The 24,012-nt window shown below is 38.8% G+C and overlaps 1 protein-coding gene across 2 annotated transcripts in view; it reads left to right on the forward strand.

The window, feature by feature from the left end:
* Positions 1-7,576: 7,576 nt before the first annotated feature.
* Positions 7,577-24,012, forward strand: part of LOC126267966 (39S ribosomal protein L41, mitochondrial) — a 79,461-nt gene continuing 63,025 nt past the window's right edge. The window contains exon 1 of one of the 2 annotated variants that reach the window (XM_049973310.1): positions 7,577-7,675. In XM_049973310.1, the coding sequence (XP_049829267.1) occupies positions 7,648-7,675 (28 nt within the window). In that variant the 5' untranslated portion in view covers positions 7,577-7,647. Of the gene's footprint in view, positions 7,811-24,012 lie in introns of both variants that reach the window. The other variant, XM_049973309.1, reaches the window with a different exon arrangement.

The raw sequence follows: 24,012 nt of genomic DNA on the forward strand, positions 1-24,012 counted from the left end.
TCTTGCATAAACCACGAGGTGTTCGCAGTGTCGTCTAAGGCAGTTTGTACCGCCACAAATTCACGAAGAATGTCCAGATAGCGTGATGCAGTAATCGTTTCGGATCTGATAAATGGACCAATGATTCCATTGGAAGAAATGGCGGCCCAGACCAGTACTTTTTGAGGATGCAGGGACGATGGGACTACAACATGGGACTTTTCGGTTCCCCATATGCGCCAGTTCTGTTTATTGACGAAGCCGTCCAGGTAAAAATAAGCTTCGTCAGTAAATCAAATGCTGCCCACATGCATATCGCCGTCATCAATCCTGTGCATTATATCGTTAGCGAATGTCTCTCGTGCAGCAATGGTAGCGGCGCTGAGGGGTTGTCGCGTTTGAATTTTGTATGGATAGAGGTGTAAACTCTGGCGCATGAGACGATACGTGGACGTTGGCGTCATTTGGACCGCAGCTGCAACACGGCGAACGGAAACCCGAGGCCGCTGTTGGATCACCTGTTGCACTAGCTGCGTGTTGCCCTCTGCTGGTTGCCGTACGCGGTCGCCCTACCTTTCCAGCACGTTCATCCGTCACGTTCCCAGTCCATTGAAATTTTTCAAACAGATCCTTTATTGTATCGCTTTTCGGTCCTTTGGTTACATTAAACCTCCGTTGAAAACTTCGTCTTGTTGCAACAACACTGTGTTCTAGGTGGTGGAATTCCAACACCAGAAAAATCCTCTGTTCTAAGGAATAAACCATGTTGTCCACAGCACACTTGCACGTTGTCAACAGCACACGCTTACAGCAGAAAGACGACGTACAGAATGGCGCACCCACAGACTGCGTTGTCTTCTATATCTTTCACATCACTTGCAGCGCCATCTGTTGTTGAAAATTGTAACTACTGTAATTTCGAAAGTTTGTCCATCTGAAAATGTACTGTTGTCCCAAGCATATTGCAACAAACGGTGTATTTCTATCGCTGCTCGTTTAGTTTTTATTGCCGTTCTAAATATACCGGTCATTTTTGAAACACCCTGTACATTCACATATGCTGGTAGAGCTTTTAATCACATTTTCTACAGGGCAATCTTCCTTTCTTTTTCAAAGATCTCGTTCTCACTTCAGTATTCTTTCACTATTATCTAAATAAATAAAGATGCTACAGGCTCAATATTAATTGGCTTACTTAAATAATGTGGTAGATTCGAGAAAATTCGGAATTGCACCTTTGCGTAGTTTTCAGCAAGTGCTTGGGTACTGTACTTCTGCTCAAATATGTGCAAACTTGGGAAGTATTCATTACTACAAATCCGAATTTCTCCTTGCGAGTCCTTATCTGTTGAGAACAGGAATACCGTGGAGTAGCTAACTCTCGTGACAACTGTTTGTACATCCTGGCTCAGCATGTTTGACCAGCATCTGAAAAACGTTACTTAATAAGTAAAAATACCCATTTATTGTAAGTAACCTTCCCTCATGAACTATGGACCTTGCCGTTGGTGGGGAGACTTGTGAGCCTCAGAGATACAAATAGCCGTACTGTAGGTGCAACCACAATTGAGGGGTATCTGTTCAATAGTTGCAGGAACAACAGTCTGGATGATTGACTGATCTAGCCTCGTAACATTAACCAAAACAGCCTTGCTGTGCTGGTACTGTGAACAGCTGGAAGCAAGGGGAAACTACAGTTGTAATTTTTCTCGAGGGCATGCAGCTTTACTGTATGGTTAAATGATGATGGCGCCCTCTTGGGTAAAATATTCCAGAGGTAAAACAGTCCCACATTTGGATCTCTGGGCAGGGACTACTTGGGAAGGCGTTGTTATCAGGAGAAAGAAAACTAGCGTTCTATGGTTTGGAGAGTGGAATGTCATATCCCTCAATTGGGCAGGTAGGTTACAAAATTTAAAGAGGGGAAATGGATAGGTTAATGCTAGATATAGTGGGAATTAGTGGACTTCGGTGGCAGGAGGAACAAGACTTCTGGTCAGGAGAATACAGGGTTATAATTACAAAATCAAATAGGAGTAATGTGGGAGTAGATTTCATAATGAATAAAAAATAGGAGCTTAGGTAAGCTCTACAAACAGCTTAGTGAACCAGAGGAGCATATGAACTCGTCACATATGGCATCAAGGTCGAGCTTCAACGATCCATCTCTATGGGCGTTGAGAAGGGCGATGGCATTAAGACGATCCTGCCTCATTATAGAACGAAGATATGTTTTCACCCTCTGCAGCCAAGAAAACGATCGCTCAACGGTGCAGGACGTTACCAGAATCGTCAGTATTACATGTATGAATTTCACTAGTCAGGCAATAGGTCAAACAGTTGGTTTTCCTGTTTTAGGTATTTCACTATGTCATCCAGTGAACTAATATTCGCAGAATCACTACTTTGGATAATCTCATGAAACATGCTTCAGTGAAGAAGCAAGCGTTCTTTGTCTATATCTGATTCATAGAAAGATAAAATATCCAATGAATATTTGTTATCACCAAGAAGAAAGTGTTCAATTTCATTTACAAACATGAATGATTGAGTTTTGAACCATATATTTGTAACATACTTCAGTGAATGTTTCTACTGATGAATTGATGGAGTCATCGTATTTCTTAGGGACTTTTCTTCTACAGGGTAATTTTGGGGAATCAACATCCATATTTTGACATTTTTAAGTTACTTGACCCCAGAATGATTCAAAATGGTTTTCTCATAAATTTAATAGAAGTTACAAGAGTGGGATTCATCTTATTGGTCTCCTCGAAGTGTAGGGATTTCCTCTGTAGTGCTATGTTTACGGTATCAATGTGACCAAACAGTTTTACCAAAAGTGATAACATGAAAAACAAATCATGTGTCTCCATATTAATCAAAAAGCCGTTTGCTTTGGCCCCAGTGTCTTAATTGTCATTTTTTGAAACATTTAGATAAAAATCTTGAAGTTCTGTATGGTTGCACAAAACTGAAGACATTGCCAAGTATCTTACCTTGTAGGACAGAGTGGTCTCAAATTTGTAGATGCATCTGCCTTCAAGTGAGCAAAAAGATCTAATGTTTTAGGTGAATCTCTCACAAAATGTATTAAGTCCTTAATAACATTCAATGCATTTCTACATTCTGGAACTGCTTTCACAGTGTATTGTAGTGTTAGATTTAAACAGTGTGCAAGGCAGTGCACAAACATAGCTCTCTTCACCATTTCCATAAACTTTGCCTGGACACCATTATATAATCTGGCCATGTTAACTGAACCGTCAAAGCATTCGCCCCTACAATTAGAAGTAGGCAAACCAAATTGTCTTAAAATGTCGATAATAATATCAAACAGAGCCTTAGCTGTGGTACTTTGTATTGAGTATAGCCCTAAAAAGTATTCTTCTATGTCTAGCGAAGTATCAACAAATCATATACAGATACTAAATTGCTCTTTGGTGGTTATGCCTGTTGTTTTGTCTGCTATTATTGCAAAATACTCTGCACTCTTGATATCCTCCAATACTTTTCTAAGAAGTGTATGACTTAAAATGGCCAAAATTTCGTTTTGCACATCATGGGATGTCCATTAGTAAGTTTCGCGCTGTAGACTTATTAAAAGTAGCTGGTTATTTTCACATCAAAGGCGTAATACATTGTCAAAGTCACTTGTTTCATCAGTATGCTCACGTATTGCAAGCCCCTGCACTGCTAAATAATGGAGGGAAGATATGATTTTTAGTAAACAAGCTAGGTTTTCTTTAATTTGTATCAGTTTTTCTTTGGAAATCTGGCTAAATACATTGACATTCGATTTTAAAGATTTGAATTTCAGTACAGCTTTTCTGTGGCAACCTGATGCTCCATACGCTTTCAACTTTTCAACCCCTTTCTTCCAGTTCGAAAAACCAGTTTCCATGAAAGTTTTTTTCCATTTTGTGAGAAAACTGAAAACGATTTTCTTCAAACATTTGTCTGCAAGTTTTGCAAAAAATAACATCTTTTACCTTATTGTAATCGATCCATGCAAATTGCTGTTCCCAAGGGGGCTGATAACAGCGTTGTTTTCTTCCATGAATAGTGTTTTTTGTCATCGGCACCGTTCCATCACTATCTACCTCTCTGTTGCCACACAAAGCACCACTAACACTGAGTCTAGCTTCACCATCGCTAATACTTGCCACGTTTCACATTTCTTCCTAATTATAAACTTGTCCATTTTAAACTGGACACTAAGGGACGAAAGATTAACAACTGAACCGAGTCACAGTAAGACTAACTGACCACTGATGATGCCCAGCTCTGGAATATTTACGTTCGCTGGCAACATTCGCTGTGGGCTGCTTAACAGTACTCTGCGCCTAACAAGAAGTAGCCGTGTAACAATAGTGGGGATTATTGTCAGGGCGGCAGATTATGGGGGCGGCAAATACATCTTCTATAAGCGAAGGAATGTGAGAACAATTTGGAATTATAAATTATTCATAAAATCGTCTTATTGAAAATTATCTATGATACATATACAGTGTGCTCCGATTTACGAAAGAAACGTTTCCTCCAACAAAAATGGCTTAAAATGTATTGCACTGTAAACCTATCACTGACCGCTTGTTTGATTTTAAAGACATATTCACAACAAAGAGACGAATGAGTGTGACATGTGAAAAGTAGGCATCATGTATGAAATATGCTGTGGGAAAAGTTGACTATGTCCAAAAAGTGTGTGGTTGGGGAGGGGGGGGGGGAGGGGCACAAAGTACACCCCTAAGTCGGCACCACTGTAGTGAACGCATTATTGCAGCAAAGATAGACACAAAGCCCACGCCCACCATAGTAGTACAAGTTTATATGCCAGCTAGCTCTGCAGACGATGAAGAGATTGATGAAATGTATGATGAGATAAAAGAAATTATTCAGATAGTGACGGGAGACGAAAATTTAGTAGTCATGGGTGACTGGAAATCGATAGTACGAAAAGGAAGAGAAGGAAAACTAATAGGTAAATATCGAATTGGGGTAAGGAATGAAAGAGGGAGCCACATGGTACAATTTTAGCACAGAGCATAACTTAATCATGTCTAACACTGGGTTCAAGAATCATGAAAGAAGATTGTATACATGGAAGAGGCCTAGAGACACTGGAAGGTTTCAGACAGAGAGAGATTTAGGAACCAGGTTTGAAATTGTAAGATATTTTCAGGAGCAGATGCGGCCCCTGACAACAATCTATTGGTTATGAACTGTAGATTAACGCTGCAGAAACTGCAAAAAGGTGGCAATTTAAGGAGATGGGGTGTGGATAAACTGACTAAACCAGAGGTTGTAGAGAGTTTCAGAGGGAGCATTAGGGAACAATTGACAAGAATGGGGAAAAGAAATACAGTGGAAAAAGAATGGGTAGCTTTTAGAGATGAAATAGTGAGGGCAGCAGATGATCAATTAGGTAAAAAGACGAGGGCTAGTAGAAATCCTTGGGTAACAGAAGAAATATTGAATTTTATTGATGAATGTAAAAGTGCAGTAAATGAAGAGGCAAAAAGTCTCCAAAAATTATATCAACAGGAAGTGCAAAACGGATAAGCAGGGATGGCCAGAGGACACATGTAAGGATGTAGAGGCATATATTTCTAGGGGTAACATATATACTGCCTACAAGACAAGTTAGAGAGACCTTTGGCGAAAAGAGATCACTTGCATGAATATCAAGAGCTCAGATGGAAATCCAGTTCTAAGCAAAGAAGGGAACGGTGGAAGGAGTATATAGAGGGTCTAAACAAGGGCGATGTACTTGAGGACAATATTATGGAAGTGGAAGAGGACGTAGATGAAGACGAAATGGGAGATATGATACTGCGTGAAGAGTTTGAGAGAGCACTGGAAAACCTGAGTTGAAACAATGCCCAGGGAGTAGACAACATTCCATTAGAACTACTGACAGCCTTGGGAGAGCCAGTCCTGACAAAACTCTACCATCTGGTGAGCAAGATATATGAGACAGGCGAAATACCGTCAGACTTCAAGAAGAATATAATAATTCCAATCCCAAAGAAAGCAGGTGTTAACAGAATTTACCGAACAATCAGATTAATAAGTCACAGCTGCAAAATACTAACGCGAATTCTTCACAGATGAATGAAAAAACTGGTAGAACATGACCTCGGGGAAGATCAGTTTAGATTCTGTAGAAATGTTGGAACATGTGAGGCCATACTAACCCAACGACTTACATTAGGAGATAGATTAAGGAAAGGCAAACCTACATTTCTAGCATTTGTAGACTTAGAGAAAGCTTTTGACAATGTTGACTGGAATACTCTCTCTCAAATTCTGAAGGTGGCAGGAGTCAGATGCAGGGAGCGAAAGGCTATTTACAATTTGTACAGAAACCAGATGGCAGTTGTAAGAGTTAAGGGGTATGAAAAGGAAGCAGTGGTTGTGAAGGGAGTGAGATGGGGTTGTAGCCTCTCTCTGATGTTATTCAATCTGTATAGTGAGCAAGCAGTAAAGGAAGCAAAAGAAAAATTCGGTGTAGGAATTAAAATCTGTAGAGAAGAAATAAAAACTTTGAGGTTTGCCGATGACATTGTAATTCTGTCATAGACAGCAAAGGACATGGAAGAGTAGTTGAACGGAATGGACAGTGTCTTGGAAAGAGGATATAAGATGAACATCAACAAAAACAAAATGAGGATAATGGAGTATAGTCGAATTAAGTAAGGTGATGCTGAGGGAATTAGATTAGGAAATGAGACACTTAAAGTAGTCGATGAGTTTTGCAATTTGGGGAGCAAAATAATTGATGATGGTCGAGGTAGAGACGATATAAAATGTAGACTGGCAATGACAAGGAAAACGATTCTGAAGAAGAGAAGTATGTTAACATCGAGTAGAGGTTTAAGTGTCATTAAGTCCCTTCTGAAATTATTTGTATGGAGTGTTGCCATGTATGTAAGTGAAACATGGACGATAAATAGTTTAGACAAGAAGAGAACAGAAATTTTCGAAATGTGGTGCGACAGAAGAATGCTGAAGATTAGATGGGTAGACCATATAACTAATGAGGAGGTGCTGAATAGAACTGGGAAGACGAGAAATTTGTGGCACAACTTGACAAGAAGATGGTATCGGTTGGTAGGACACATTCTGAGGCATCAAGAGATATTCAATTTCGTATTGGAGGGCAGTGTGGAGGTTAAAAATTGTAGGGGGAGGCCAAGAGATATATACGCTAAGCAGATTCAAAAGGATGTAGGTAGTGGTACGTAATGGGTGATGAAACTTGCACAGGATAGAGTAGCGTGGAGAGTTGTATCAAACCAGTCTCTGGACTGAAGACCACAACAACAAGTAATAAGTAACACACACAAGTTGAGCTATACAATTTATTATGCGTCTTTTCATTCTCAGACCATCTTCCAATATTTATCTTGGAAAACTCCCCTCAGAAAACAGATCAAAGATCTTTGAACTCTGGGCAAAACATATTATCCAGATGTGCACATTTTACAACTTTTGAAGTCAAAATGATCACAGTTCGTATTTTCCTGAATAGATTTACAGTATTGATAGTCTTCACTGTGTTGCCATTTGTAGGACACCAGCGCGGGGAAGGTTGGCAGTGGTGTAACGGATGCAAACCATTTCACTTGATGGTGTTTACTGTTTGGCTATGTCAATTTGAAAATGGCGTCGATTTGTGTTGGCATGCAATGTAGGTTTTTGAGTTTGTCTTCTACGCGTTATGGTAAAAGAAACTTCAGAAAGTTTTTGTTGCACAATAAAAGAGGCACAAGATTATTCAAGAAAGCCCAAACAGAAAAACCAGATCCTGACATTCCCATTTACCGTAAGTTTATCGAGGAACTTTAAATATAGTCAGCTGCTTCCATAATTTGTTTGCCAATTTGTTACGGCAAGTTTCGTCGATGAAATGTGATTGACAATATTCAAATGACTCTTGAACGATAGTTTTTGTTAATTTTTTTAAATTTTGGAAAAGCTTGGTGAGTAGCAAGTAGGCTATTGTAGGCAGTTACAAAAAATACATTTTCGTAAAAATATAGACGTGGCTATACAATTTTGTAGTACCGATTTTTACGTTCTGTTAAAGCGGAAAGCATCTTATTCAATAAAATATACACTGTCAATCTTCGCGCTTCCCGAGAAGTCTGTGTGGAATGGTGCTGTGTTACTGTGCGTTCTTTAGGATCATTTAATTCGGAAACTGCTGTAGCTTGAAAGAGTGAAATCGTACCCTAATTTTGTCATTCAAATCACAGATTGATGTCTCCTCTGTGAAATGAAGGTATGTTAGCATTATTTTCACGTAGATGCACGTGTTATGGAAGGACCAGGCTAGAGTGCCGTATTGGACTCGTTTCTTAAATCTTGACTGTTGTGACATAAATGAAAAGTGCAAAGGGACAGGGAGGAGGGTCCACAACGTAACTTTTACTAAATATTGTATTGTTAATGGAAGTGTGTGTGTGTGTGTGTGTAAAAATGTGCTAAAATTCATCATCTTCAACACACTACATAATCTTTTGCGGTGTGTTTTCTACAAATATCTTTCCTGTCCGCGTTGTAAAAGTGCCAATGTACCCTCTTACCAATCAACTCTCTTCCATCCTTTTTTTAAGACCCATCTCTGAGGATTTAAGGTCAGAATGCGATTATTTTTTATTATTTATTACTGTAAAGCTTGCGTTTTTTATCAATTAGTTGTCATCTGAGCAACCAAGCTATGGTTTACTTGTGCTTTCCTGGACAAACTATTGTAATTTTCTTAATTGCATCTTTAACCTGATCACCATTTGCTTTGTATAACTTTTCTCTCTTTTGAACTAGCTCTGTGAAATTTCAGAGGTTATTTTACAACAGCTCAGAAGTTGTATTTAGTCAGGAATACTGGGCTCTAAACTTCATCTGATTGAGATCATATTAACGCCTGTGGGATGTTCAGTTGTGGAAAGATGTTTTGTGCAGGATGCACAGTTATAGGTTTCGTTTTCAAAGCAGTCTTTTTCACAGATTTTTGTATTTATCCACAGTTTGACGCAAAATTGTGGCTTTGCTCAAGATATAGGCTCAGCCACATGATGCTAAAACACTAGGCCAAATTAAATACATTTCAAAGGAACATGCCTTCGTCATTATAAATATCAACTTACAAGTGCCTTCATTGGATGGAGTTCATTATTAACATTCATCAGCATAGTCATTGCAGTTATGTTAGTGTATAAAAAGTAAAAAAGTTAAAACACATGAAAGTTAAAAAATTTCATGCGTAATTCCTTGGTAACAAAGTTGTCCTCTTGAAATGTGGCCTGTCAAATGTGTACTTCAGCAAAGGAAAATCTGTGCAGTGCATGCAGAGAGAGAGAGAGAGAGAGAGAATATATGGTATGATTCTGTGCATAAATTTGTCTGTATGGCTACTCTTTTGCCAGGAAAAATGTGTAGATGTCAACACAGCATGTGTTGTTATTGTCTGGAATGATTTACCTTTGGTGATGTATAAATGTTGATTGGCCAAATTTTAAGGTGATCTTACTACCAGGCAAGTGATCACAAAATTTTTATTGGTGCAAGTGTGTTTTTATCTTTTTACCCTTTTATACACTGTCATAATTCTGATGCTTGTTTTTTTTTCTGAATGTATTCCATGTATTGATTGTTGTTTGTAGATATTTCTGACTATGAAGGCACATTCCTTTGAAGCATATTAAATTATATGTTAGTATCATGTATAGCTAAGCCTGCAAGATTTTTTTACATGTTTTTGTAGATTTTTGCTACATGATTTACTCATAAGTGTGAGATAATGGTACTTCAGAGTGAAAGAATATCCAGGCATCTCCATCTAGGCATAAATCGCTTCATCAATTAAATGTGTGTTTTAATTGTAGAGAAAATTAATTACTGTTTTCTAGGCCTTCATAGTGTGTGCACAGTTAAACAGCATACGGATTAGGTAACATTTTTAAAGTTATGTGGATTTAATTGATTATCTTGCTGCTCTGTACCACAGATTTACTGCCGATAGGAGTGTGAGAACTTTCAAATCCATGTAGGCCAATAACATGTTTTGGAACATGGTACTGAACTCATTGTTTAGTACTGTCCTGTACAGCAATGAATCTATAAGGCTTCAAGCATATTTTGTAGAAAAATGACCTTTTGTTATGTTATTTCTGTAGGCATATTACAAGGAACAAAGTTGTGAGAGTGGCAAGTTGGAGCACCCTTGATCAGTTGGGTCAGAAACAACTTGCATCAAAACTTGAGGATTTGTTGCAGGTTTCGACTTCCAAAGAAAATAGCTCACTGGAACCAGCTCTACAATGCACATCAGGTTACTGGTGGAGCTGAAACTTGGAAGTAGTTCATGCAAGTCCCTTAAGGGTGTTCTGTAAAAATTTCGTTAAAATCGAAGAGAGTTGAGCTGAGACACCTAGGTTCTCAACTTTAACGACATTTTCCACTGTGCTATGTTAGTGAAAGATTTTTCCAAGTTGTAGACTATTTTGGACCCATGTAAAATTACTGAGTAGATTGAAAGCTACTCTTCAGCCACGTGTCAACCACTGTAGTGTGGAAAGAAAAACAGCTAAAGGAATGCCAAGTTTTAAAGTCTTGTGTTACTTAAAAACCGTCTTGATTGCAATTTTTTTTTATTAATATGACCGGTTTCGGTTCATTCAGAACCATCTTCAGATCTGATATTTCAGTTACAAGAGTAACCCGTCCAAATCCAGCAATTTTCACATGCTACGTCACATTTTTTATGTGACGTAGCATGTGAAAATTGCTGGATTTGGACGGGTTACACATTTTTTATGTGACGTAGCATGTGAAAATTGCTGGATTTGGACGGGTTACTCTTGTAACTGAAATATCAGATCTGAAGATGGTTCTGAATGAACCGAAACCGGTCATATGAATAAAAAAAAAATTGCAATCAAGACGGTTTTTAAGTAACATAAAATCACTGATTGCTGTTATCCCCTAAGACATTATGTCTGTTTTTGCAAAATTTAAAGTCTTGCATTTAAAAAATTTGAAGCTGTATATTGTTCAGCCACCACACAAATTCTCTGACAAACATCACAGAAATACACTTTCCAGATCTTCAGAAGCAGCCGAACCAGTTGGAAAATCAATAAAACACACGCCCTGGAAGAATTCCAGTTTGATACTAGAGAGGGAGCACCCAGCGACCTCTTCCTCATGCTTGGGAAAAAGTATGTATTACTCCTGGTGTATAAGCAGGGAAAAAGAACGGCTGGAGAAAATTATAACCCACTGTAACATAGGTCTGCTGCAGGATCCTTTTGCATTTTTTCCAATTCAAATAGGATGAGTTTCTTGGAGAAATAAAAGCTTCCGTACATAAATTAGCATAGCTTTAGACAGCATCACACTTAATAAATGCGTCTCCAGCCACCCTGATTTAGGTTTTCTGTGATTTCCCTAAATCGTTTCAGGCAAATGCCGGGATGGTTCCTTTGAAAGGGCACGGCCGATTTCCTTCCCAATCCTTCCCTAACCCGAGCTTGCGCTCCGTCTCTAATGACCTCGTTGTTGACGGGACGTTAAACACTAACCACCACCACCACTTAATAAATGCATCTTTAATTTTTCACATATATCGTACAAATCATGTAAGTGGGCCAACAGGTAGAGGCTATATTGCTAGATTTCACAAAAGTGTTTGATACTGTATCTTAGACAGTTTAAAAAACACCTGGGCATGTGGAATAGGTTCTTCAATATTTGAATGGTTTACAAACATTTTGAATGATACAGCTTAAGTACATTGTAAAATAACAAATGTTCACCACTTCAGGAGTTCTGTCCCAAGAAATTTGATGGAGCTGCCCTTTCCTCCATGTATGACTGTGTGGGCAGCAGTCAGAGACTTGACTGCTGACACTGTTGTGTTGTATTGCCACTGAATGACTGTAGGGGGGTTCAGAATAACTTGGAAAAAATATCTATGTAGTACAACAAATGACAGCTTGCTTCAAATGTGGATCAGTTTAAGTTAATGCAGATGGGCAGAAGGAAAAGCCCTGTGTACTGAAATACAGTACTAACGATGTGCAATTTCAGTCACATTGAGTAAATATCTAAACATAACATTGTGAAATAATGTGGAATTGAACTTTATGGAGAACAGTTAATTATGATGTGTTGAAAGAATTCTGATAATGTGTACCACATTGATAAAGGAATACTGCACTAGTACCTGGTACACCAATTAGGTTAGACTAAAGGAAGATGTCAGAGTAATTCATGGCTGTGTTACCAGATGGGTCAGTCAGTACGAGTTTACGGAAATGATCCATGAGTTTTGATGGGAATCCTTGAGGGAAAACTAATTTTTTTTTTTTTATTTTGCAGACAGCTATGTCAAGATGTTTGGAGAAGCTGCGTTTGAGACTGGCGGCAGAACAATTTGACAACCTCCAGTGTTCATCTTGTGCAAGGACAACAAAGAGAAATTATGAGAGGTTAGGGCTCATACAGGGGCTTGAAGTCATTCATTTTCCCCCCACTGTATTTGTGAGTAATACTAGGGATGTCACTTTACAGTGGCTTGTGAAGTATGTAGTTAAATGTACACAATATGGTGCTTTTTGTTGCCGTGCTGTGTTCAAACTGTTTATCATAGGAAGCACGATGAAACAGATCCTAGCCCATCAGAAGTTACTTATGCAACCTCTTCAGAAAATGGAGCTTGATATGCTCCTGTAGTGGGGGTAGCAGCATCAAGCAGTACTGGGTGAGGGAGATGGGGCCTAGTCCCTAATAAATGAAAGGCAACCACTCACCTATAGCTAACATGTCTGGTGCATAGAAATGTGCAACAGGAAACTGTATTTATACTAGCTTTCAAGCTCTTGTTCTACATCTACATCCATACTCCGCAAGCCACCTGACGGTGTGTGGCGGAGGGTACCCTGAGTACCTCTATCGGTTCTCCCTTCTATTCCAGTCTCGTATTGTACGTGGAAAGAAGGATTGTCGGTATGCTTCTGTGTGGGCTCTAATCTCTCTGCTTTTATCTTCATGGTCTCTTTGCGAGATATACGTAGGAGGGAGCAATATACTGCTTGACTCTTCGGTGAAGGTATGTTCTCGGAGCTTTAACAAAAGCCCGTACCGAGCTACTAAGCGTCTCTCCTGCAGAGTCTTCCACTGGAGTTTATCTATCATCTCCGTAACACTTTCGCGATTACTAAATGATTCTGTAACGAAGCGCGCTGCTCCCCGTTGGATCTTCTCTATCTCTTCTATCAACCATATCTGGTGCGGATCCCACACTGCTGAGCAGTATTCAAGCAGTGGGCGAACAAGCGTACTGTAACCTACTTCCTTTGTTGTCGGATTGCGTTTCCTTAGGATTCTTCCAATGAATCTCAGTCTGGCATCTGCTTTACCGACGATCAACTTTATATGATCATTCCATTTTAAATCACTCCTTATGCGTACTCCCAGATAATTTATGGAATTAACTGCTTCCGGTTGCTGACCTGCTATTTTGTAGCTAAATGATAAGGGACCTATCTTTCTATGTATTCGCATCACATTACACTTGTCTACATTGAGATTCAATTGCCATTCCGTGCACCATGCGTCAATTCGCTGCAGATCCTCCTGCATTTCAGTACAATTTTCCATTGTTGCAACCTCTCGATACACCACAGCATCATCTGCAAAAAGCCTCAGTGAACTTCCGATGTCATCCACCAGGTCATTTATGTAGATTGTGAATAGCAACGGTCCTATGACACTCCCCTGCAGCACACCTTCCCTAGTAGATGTAAACACATTCACACACGCAAGCAGACACCCAAATGCACACAGCTGTTGTCACTATAAGATTAACTGTTGATTATCATTAGCAGTTGCCTGGAAAGATGGAGGTGGGGAGGTGATTGTGAAGGATGCACAAAGTGAGGAGAAGTTAGTGAGATAGTGTGACGCAGGTTTTCAATAGATAACTCGGCTGGTGCACAAAATGATGAAAGGAATTCAAAGGGTAAATTATATAAGAGATTGAGGGAGTGGAGAGAGGTAAGGAGAGGAAGGTGGAGATGAATAGGGAGACAGGGATGAGGGTGGGGAGGGACAGAGAGAGAGAGAGAGAGAGGGAGAGAGAGAGAGAGAGGTTAGGTGAGGCAGTGGGAAACAAGTTAGTGGAAGTTTATGCCAGGGAGCTTAAGAGCCTGCAGGATATGCTGTAGGGACAATTACCACCTACATAGTTCAAAGAAATTTGTGCATGAAGGTAGTATCCAAATGGCTCATTTAGTGAAGCAGCTGTTGAAGTCATTATGTTCTGGTGTGCAGAATGCTCGGCAGATGGATTGTCAAGGTTGTGTTGTGTTGTGCAACTGGATGGCTGTGGTTCGGTGATGGCCATTCATGCGGATAGACAGTTGGTTACTTGTCATGCCCACATAGAATACTGAACAGTAGTTGCAGCATATCTGATATGTGACTGCTTTGACACATGGCACTGCCTTTTATTGGGTGGGAAACCTCTTTTGACTGTGCTGCGGTAAGATGTTATGGATGGGTGTATGTGACAGATCTTGCACCTCGTTCGACCACAAGGGAATGAAATGTTGGCATCAGGGTTTGAATAGAATATTTGTAGGTTGAGTAAGCGAAAGAACAGAACTTTGTGTAATGTGTGTAGGATTTTGTATTGAATTTGCCTGATTTCGGGGCACAACAAGAGGTAATCAAAACCCCTGGTGAAGGATGTGGTTGGATTTCTAACAAGGGTGATAATTCATGATCAGTGGAGTGCTGCGGTTGGTTAACAGGTTTAATGATGTCTGAAGCGTAGATGGCACTGGAGATCTCTTTACAGATGGGCCGTGTAGAATACTGTCTGTGAATAAAGACTGGAGTAGGGTTGTCAGTATATTTTAGCAACTGCTGCTTTCAACTGTCAGTGTGGTGCCCACAAGTGGCAAGACTGTAAGTAGGACTTTTTGACATGAAACATGTGACAACTGCCAAAGTGGAGATACTGTTAGTGGTTGGTGCACTCGACATGAAAGGACATATTTATGGAGCCATCTGAGTGGTGGCGACAGACATCTAGGAAGGTGGCTTGTTGAAGTTAGAAGGACCAGATGAAGCAGATTTGGAGTAGGTTTGAGGTTATGAAAGAAAGAACAAGTGTAAGTGGTAAAGTCAGTCTTGCCATGTCCATGTGCATGTGTGTTTGTCTGTGTGCGTGAATGTGTTTACTTCTAGTAGAGAAAGAGCAAGAGCTCGATAGCTAGCGTAAATACTGTTCTTTTGCATGTTTCAGTGTACCGCACGTCAGGAAGCTATTGGTGAATGGTTGTCTTTTCTTCATTTTACAAAGATATTAATATCATTAGACGTAATGTTGTTCTTCTTTTTACAAACAAAAACTAAGTTTTTGCCTCCTGAACCTAAATTATGCTGAAATGAAAGTAGGTAATTCTGTTCCACTTAAATGCCCTGTAGTAGAGTCCGGAAAATTCAGACTGTTGTAGACCGAAGGGTGGCAGAGTATGTGAAAATGCCAAGTTAATGAGAAAGGTGCTAAAAAAAAAAGAACAAATACATGATTTTTTCATCATAAAATACTTTTATTTGTGCTGGAAGATGAAACAGTTACAAAGAGTGCTATACTCAAACTGGCCGAATAAAACGTAAGAAAATACCTAATATATGAACTGTGTATAAAAGTAACTTAAGAGTATTTCAGTTTATCCTTAAATCAAGGAAAATTGATTTACAAAGACATATATAACCTTTACTAATGAAAATTTTCAGAAAATTACCTTATGAAGGCGTAAACCTTTTTCTAATAAAAATTAACTAGCCTACTTTGAAAAAAGTAACTTTTTTTAAAAAAATGCATTATGTCCTGGTGTTTTTCACACCACAATGTGCTTTTTGATACTTCATCACAAAGATGATGAAGAAATAGAAAGTCTTACTGAAGGGCAGTTCTGACAGCCTTTAGTCCTTCGCTATGAGATATTTAAGGACTTGTGTGGTGGAGTCCTCAACATCATTTTCATGAATTTCTTCATTATTGGTGACAGCAGCAGTAATTTCTGCATCAGACATAATGTCTTGCTCAGTATCATTTTGGAACCACTCTTCGTCTTCTCTTTCATCAGCTGCTTCATCATGATGCTCAATAAACTCATTCCCTTGTGATCAAGGCATTTTCTCCAGGAATGAACAAACAATAGTGACTGTGACTCATTCCTGGAGCCTGTCACATTCAATAGTTCTATTTTCCTTAATGCCTGGATAATACCTTGACCATTCTCATTAGCAGAAAGAAAGTAGGACAACAGCTTGTGCTTATATCTTCTGTTGAGACTAACCAAAACTTGGCCTTTGGGCTGCCATAAAAAGATGCATTGTCCAAAATCAGAGAAGAATTCCTCGGCAGTTTTTAGATCTTGAAACCTGCTCAGCTGATGCCCATGAGGCAAACACTGCATGAAACCATTCTTTGAAAATTGCATTGCTCATCCAGACATTTGACTGGTTTCACTGAGCAAGGTGGCGCAATGGCTAGCACTGGACTCACATTCGGGAGGACGATGGTTCAATCCCGGATCCGCCCATCCTGATTTAGGTTTTCCGTGATTTCCCTAAATCGCTCCAGGCAAATGCCGAGATGGTTCATTTGAAAGGTCACGGCTAACTTTCTTCCCCGTCCTTTCCTTATCCGACCAGATTGATTACCTCACTGTCTGGTCTTCTCTCTCAAAAACAATCCAATACAACTCTACAGCTTTCTTAACTGATCCAACTGGTTTCGGTACCACACTGAAAGTTTATCCATTTCAGTGTACTTTAAATGCATGTGGATGTTTTTATTTTCCAATGAGGTCAAGTTTTGAGTTGGTCTCCTCTTGCATTACTGCATGCTAGAATTGAGTCCCTCTCCTTGCTCCTCTTAAAATTAAGGGTTGACTGTTCCCTGTAAGCAAGATTTGTAGTTTGTAACAGTTAATAATGTAACCCTGTTTCATAAAAGTTGTACAGTTCCTCTCCAGTCAGACCTTTAACCTTGATGAATTTCTGAAACTTTCCTTAAACTGAGTCACACTCTGTGTCACCAGCTACTTTTTTTCCCCACAAATACTAAGCCGTTGGGCTTCATTGTATTTTTTCCAGTGATCAAGTTGGCCAGTCCATGTCACTAATTTTGGGTAGTAGTCTGTTTTAATTCTTCATACAATTTTCAGGCCTTGTCTTCCAAGATTGATCCACTAAATCGCATGCCCTTCTCTCTTGTCTGACAAAACCAGATTTAGTGGGCTTCATTTACCTCATTAAACTCAATTTTCTTCTTACTTTTCCTTCTTTCAGCGTTTTTGTGCAAATTTGCTTAACACACCAATACTCGATTTTTGTCATCTTCTTCCAGTCTCCAGTCATACTTTTACCGACTCCCTAGTCCTTAGTCACTACACCATAATTTTCTCACTTATCCAGTCTCCTTAAGGCCAAACTTTTGCTCTATGGACAAGTCAACCTGTTTTCTTTTAATGGAAGGTGCCATCAGAGAGTACTGTACTGAGAAGCACGCGAAAGCTTTGAAACAGCTTGACTAATATTCACTCAACTTGCACAGCATGGTTAAGAAATTAACTAACTACTTTTAAATACATTTTGGGAGTGAACAGTGATCAATGTGTTACAAATATTTACTATCAAAAACAGTCGTGATCGCAATTTATTTATTGCAGTGACCAGTTTCGGCCACTGCTGTGGCCATCTTCCATCTTCAAGTCGTATACAAAGCTTTAATTAGAGGGCTACATACATTAAAGAAAATACATAAAGTTATAAAGCTATAAAATGATGAATTACCAGTGAGTAAGAACTTCCTTCTGGTGGTAAAATCACTACTGGTGAAACCAGTTCACATCTTACTATATATAATGGAGGCTCCGCCTACTTCTGACGGACTGGTGTCATTACTAACCAGTGGGTTATAGGTCAAATAACAATATAAAATGTCTTAGTTAAAATAACATTGTCAAGAAAGGGAAAAAAACACACACTAAACTTAGCTTGTTCAACAGCTATTGTCAATTAAGAAGCGTTAAAAATATTTAAACATGTAGGATAATGAACTTCGTTTTGGCAGTACATGGCTTTCCCTCTCAATGCCTGTTAGTGAACCGTGCGGAACCACTGGTTGCCGTGGTGAAGTTGGATGCCGTTCCAAAGATGTGGCAGCAGGCTTCTTTCCACTGAAGTTGTACAGTCGATAGGCAAACTAGTGGTTGCCATGGTGAGGATAAACGCCAGTCCAAAGATGTGGCAGCAGCCTTCTTTCTAACAAAGTTGTTGCGAAAGTGGAATGGCAAAGACTGTCACATGAGGTGATTTACTATTGAGCAGCAACATGTCTTTATTGAAACGATTTTCAGTGAGTAGGCTGCAGTAATCATGAACTGTACATGCTGCACAGATATGATTTACTGTTGTAATGAGAGACTTCCATTTACATAGATTACATAATAATTCTTACAGATCAATAGTAAGGGGGGTAAAAATCGAGAGGGCACAGTAGTTGTGCATATTTATGAAATATTTTCTATGAAATTCATATAAAGTAACCTGTGTTTTCATTGAGGTTGTAAGTTACCTCCATTTCAAATTTCTTCAATATCTGCCTAGCCGTTTCGGCATAAAGGAGTAACAAACACTCGCACACAAACTTTCACATTCATAATATGTACGGGATAGTAAACACGCATTGCCTTGCATTCAGTTCACTCGTTCACTGATATTTGCTGTTCATTCTTTCTTACATACCTCGCAAAGGCACCTCAGGCACTGGATGTTCTAGAACATTGTATAGACTGTGTGCCATTTGAATTAATTCAGGGAATTATTTATCACAGTGAGACTTACACTAAAATGCATTAGCAGAAGAGAGAGATAATAATTGTAAAGAATGCCATGCATTTTTTCCATCTGCACATATCCCTATTCAACTTGGCAGATGGCAAACATGAATAGTGATTGTCAGTAGACCTCCATATAAGCCCAAATTTATCCAGGTTTTTTGTCACAGTCATTACACAAGAGTGTGTGCAAAGAAGTACCATGCTGTTAAACTTCCTGTGTAACATACACTCATGGACTTTTAAGTGTATGGCTTGCAATTTTGTCCATACAAAAATCATCAATAATGTCAAGTGAGAAACACTACAGAAAAATGTTGTGTGGCTTGGAAGCCATACTCTTAAGGCTATGAGTGTTTGTTGCAAAGGAAGTTTAATGGCATGGTTCTTCCTTGCACACACGCAGACACACACACACACACACACACACACACACACACACACACACACACACACACAAAGTTGAATGGGGAGAAAATGATACTAACATTCCTAGGCACATTCACCACAAATGGTGTATGAGAATTGCAGAGTACTTATGTAAGTACATCTGCCATCATTAGATGGGTGTTACAATGTGATAAAATGGAAATATTTTAAACTGTGCACTACTAATGGACCTGACCTTATTGACAGTTTCATTATAGAGACGGGAATTAGCATTCATAAAGTTATCAAGGCCATGATGATTACAAGGAAGGCTAACAGAGCTACTGTGCTGAAAAGAGCACTTAAGCAGTTGTTACTATCTGACTTAGGCAATGAATGGATGTCATTTAGTTCCAATATGTCAGAAGTGAAGGAAACGGGCAAAATTTAAACTGATAGTAAGTTGCACTCTGGAGACGTGTGTACTGAGTAAGCTAATGGAAAAGACCCACTGTTGTTTCATAATAACATTTGAAAAGCACTGAGAAAACAGATTATTGCGCTCTTGGTAGAAAAAAACAGTGTAGACAGGTAAAAGTTGGTAAAAACTCATGCATTTATAAAAAGTGATGTGCAAAGCTCACATAATCTTCCACCATCATACATTAGCCAATAATTGTACCTTCCTTCAGCAGGTTGTTCAAAGGGTATAATGCAAGTATAACGACTGAATTAAAACTAAAAAAAAGCGTTTTTTTGTTTTTTTAGAAAATATTCATCTTGAAGTTTAACTTAAGTTTTAAAACACCTTCCTCAGATTACTTGTAGCTTCTGCCTTAAAATGTCTCATCAATGGCTACAGCAGCCAGAATGGAAAATCACAAATTCTGACTAACAGATTAAGGGCAAGAACTTTTCATCAACTTACGCAGGAATTCAACAACCCTATGCCTTGATATGTAGCAGGTACTGGTCCTACCAAAACTATCAATCATTGAGGCATATTATTAATGTCAAATAATCTATCACTCTCTGTGTGTGACAGACATGGATAATAAAACTGTGTCTGGACAGAAAAATCAAGTTGGCAGCAGTTCAGGTGATATTGTTTCAGGTTTCTGTGATTATCTGGATAAGTTTGAGTACCCTGTTGAGAATGACAGGCCACCAAAAATATTTAATTAGTGTAGGCTATAGAAGAAGAAAGATTGTTTACCAAAATAACCACATTCTACCTGTGAGGAGCATCATTTCAGATTGTATTATGTACACCTGTGGACAAAATTCAGTTTGATACATTTTCATATGCAAATAAAAAGTGGTTAATCACGAAAATAATTACTCCAAAATTATTATAGAATAACATTAATACAAAATTAATGTTTTCACAAAAAATTCAGATGTATAGCATGCTCACAGCATCCTTTTTGCTGCCAACTGATGCTGGAAACCATTTCACAGTTCACAATGTCTTTCTGATAAAAATGTTGATTTGTAGAGTATTCAGAAGGACCATCCTGTTGGTGTCTCTTCAAATTTGGTACTGTCCTCCTCCTTCCAAGCAACCATAAAGTGACATACAAGCTTCTACCTCACTGCCAATTGCAGTAGGAACTGCAACAATGATGTCAGCATAGAAATCTAAATCTCCTATACTCTTCCAAACATCCCCAAAACATTTGCAAAGCTTCGCTCACTCTACTGTATGGTGAAATTGCTGGTGATTAAGCAACAAAGCACATTGTTTTCCATGTTTATACAATGGGGCTGAATATGTTGGAGGGATTGTTTCAGCTAAGTTGGCTTTATTTTTATTTTGACCGTGACATTTCCATCTTTGATTGACTTTTGTAATACAATTAGTTTCACGTCACTGATACCGAACATCTTTTTAAAATGTTCACTGAATGCTTTGCAGTCCTTCATACTGCAACCTCCATGCTAAATCATGAACTGAATCTAAAGTTTTGTAAAGATCATGGTAATCTTTGGGTGTCAGTATCTCAGATTTTTTTTCAAAAGTCAGCAGGAAGAAATGAATGACCTATTACTGGAAAAAAACAGTGTTATGTTCTTGAGCTGCTGAGGATCTTTTTAAGTAGAAAGAAAGTCAAAGCATTTACCACATTGAAATTCTTATTTTGACTTTCACTGTCATCTGCAGAAAGTCTCCAGTTATCATTCTCAATAGGGAACTCAAACTCTTTAAGATAATCACAGAGATCTGAAGCAACCTCAACAGAACCTCTGAAATGGAAGTGCGGATTTTTGTTATCCATATCTGATACACAGAGAGTGTGGTAGTTTATTTGACATGAGTAAAATGCCTCATTGATTGATAGCTTTGGAAGGACCTGTATTTGCCATGGAAGCAGCTCTGTCTGTTATATAGCAAAGCATAGGGTTGAATTACGGGGGTTTCTCCATCACAAGACACAGATAAGTTTTTCCCCTTAATCTGTGAGATTATGTGATGTTTCATTCTGGGGTGCTGTAGCCAGTCTGAGACATTTTAAGCCAGTAGCTACAAGTATCTGAGAAAGGTGTTCCAAAACCTAAGTTAAATTTTGAGTTGAATATTTTCTGAAAGAACTATCTTTTTACTTTTAATTCCTTTGATACTCTTGCATTATACATTTGAGCAACCTACTGATGCTCACTTCTGAAGAAAGATACAATCATTGGCTCTTTTTCCTAGAATAATGGTTCTCCCTACCCCTTAGACTCTTTGCTGCAAACTTCTCTTTCTTGTGATCATCCCCTCAGTGTTCTTTACATCCTTCATCGCCCATAACTGATTTACCAACAGTATTTACACAACTTTGTCCAAACCCAAACAGCTAAAAAAAAAAATCACGTGCTGATTCCAAATCTTTATTTACTGAAATGTGATACTAACGATCATTGCTGTCTGTTTCCTGTTATTAGCTCTTAGGTGGCGTCTCATTGGTGAAGGAACATGAATCAGCAATGAAACACTTTGATCCTGTTCTCTTTAGTGGACGCATACTATATGAGTATACATACTACATGAGGTGCATCATTTCAAATCTTTTTATGTCTGAAAAACTAAATTTTACAGGAGAAGCGAAAAACTGATTACACCTAACCTGACACACTTTTCACTTTATTTTTGGCATTTAGTAGGGAATGTGTTGGCATGGTGGTGTGAACATGGACATGTCAAGATCTTTATCACAGTAAGGGGGGGGGGGGGGGGGGGGAAGAATATCATAAACTTGAATGTTAACTTAGTACTGTATTAAATCACAGATTTCAGAGTTCATTAAAATTTTGTCAGGGTGGGATTAATGTTTGTTGTGAGATTTACAGTCCCAGTATTTATTTCAAAACTATTTTTACATACCTTGTCTCTGATTTACATTGGTGGACACAATTGGTTTTCTTTTCCCTCTTTCAGCTTTCTCTTCCGTTATCACCAACAGCTATTATTTCCTCCTTAATCACAAAACTGGATCAAAGCATATTAAGTCCAACACATTTTCCTTAAATTTTAAGAAAACACGTGCAAATTGATTTTGCTTTTTCATGTTTCTAGAAGTATAACTCACATAACAACTTGACGTTTTAAAATTTGTGAAAAGAGTGTCAGGTTAGGTGTAATCATTTTTTTGCTTCTGTAAAATTTGGTTTTTTAGACATAAAAAGATTTGAAATTATGCACCTCATGTAGTATGCATCCATTTGCTCATTTCACTATTAGTTTTTAGTAAAGCGGCTTATTAGCTCACTGACCATGCTGCTCTTCAGAGATGATGTAACTTACCAAACGAAAGCATTAGTATGTTGATACACACACAAATAAACACAAACACACACACACACACACACACACACACACACACACACAAAATTCAAGCTTTCACAACCCACAGTGGATTCATCAGGAAAGAGGGAAGGAGAGGGGAAGATGAAAGGATGTGGGTTTTAAGGGAGAGGGTAAGGAGTCATTCCAATTCCGGGAGCGGAAAGACTTACCTTAGGGGGAAAAAGGGACAGGTATACACTCGCACTCGTGATCTCGATCAATAACAGAACAAATGGAATTGTGACCTCACAAGTGGTACATGGTGTTCTTTGCTATGCTCCATGTGGAGCTCCTATGCTATGCTTATGGAAAATGCGTGTAGATATCGATTAAAGCTGTGTGAACAGTTCATTGAATCTATATATGGGATATGACTCTACTTTAATTTGTGTGTTCCGTGTTGCTGTAAAATAACCACACGACACATCCTGCTTCATGGTTTGCTGATGAAAACCAGCAGTGTTCTCCCCCCCCCCCTCCCCCCCTCCCCACCTGTTGTTTAAGATGTTAAAACATTTTTCTGCTCTAGGCATCTAGTTCTTCTTTGAGACCAGCATGAAGGGTCAGATTTATTGGTCAAGTTTGAACTAAATGAGGCAACATTAAATTTAATTTGAGGCTGTCTGTTGCTTTTCTTGAGTCAAGTTTCAACAGAGAGACAAAATGAACTATGGGCAAAGGATGTCTGTTTCAGTGCAAGGAATAGGTTTCATAATAGGATGGTTCGTGCCAAAAATATTTTTGATTGTACAGATACTTATAATCGTAGTGCCTTCTGTAACCTGGCTAACCCATGGAGAGAGGGACAAGCCAGATGTCTGGAAATGAGATTTTATCCAATACTTAGTATGTACTCAAACTGACGGGTATAATGTTACTGCAACAGAGTCATAATTTTTACTGAAC

The sequence above is a fragment of the Schistocerca gregaria genome, chromosome 4 (genome assembly GCF_023897955.1).
Source record: "Schistocerca gregaria isolate iqSchGreg1 chromosome 4, iqSchGreg1.2, whole genome shotgun sequence".
In the NCBI taxonomy this organism is placed as follows: domain Eukaryota; kingdom Metazoa; phylum Arthropoda; class Insecta; order Orthoptera; family Acrididae; genus Schistocerca; species Schistocerca gregaria.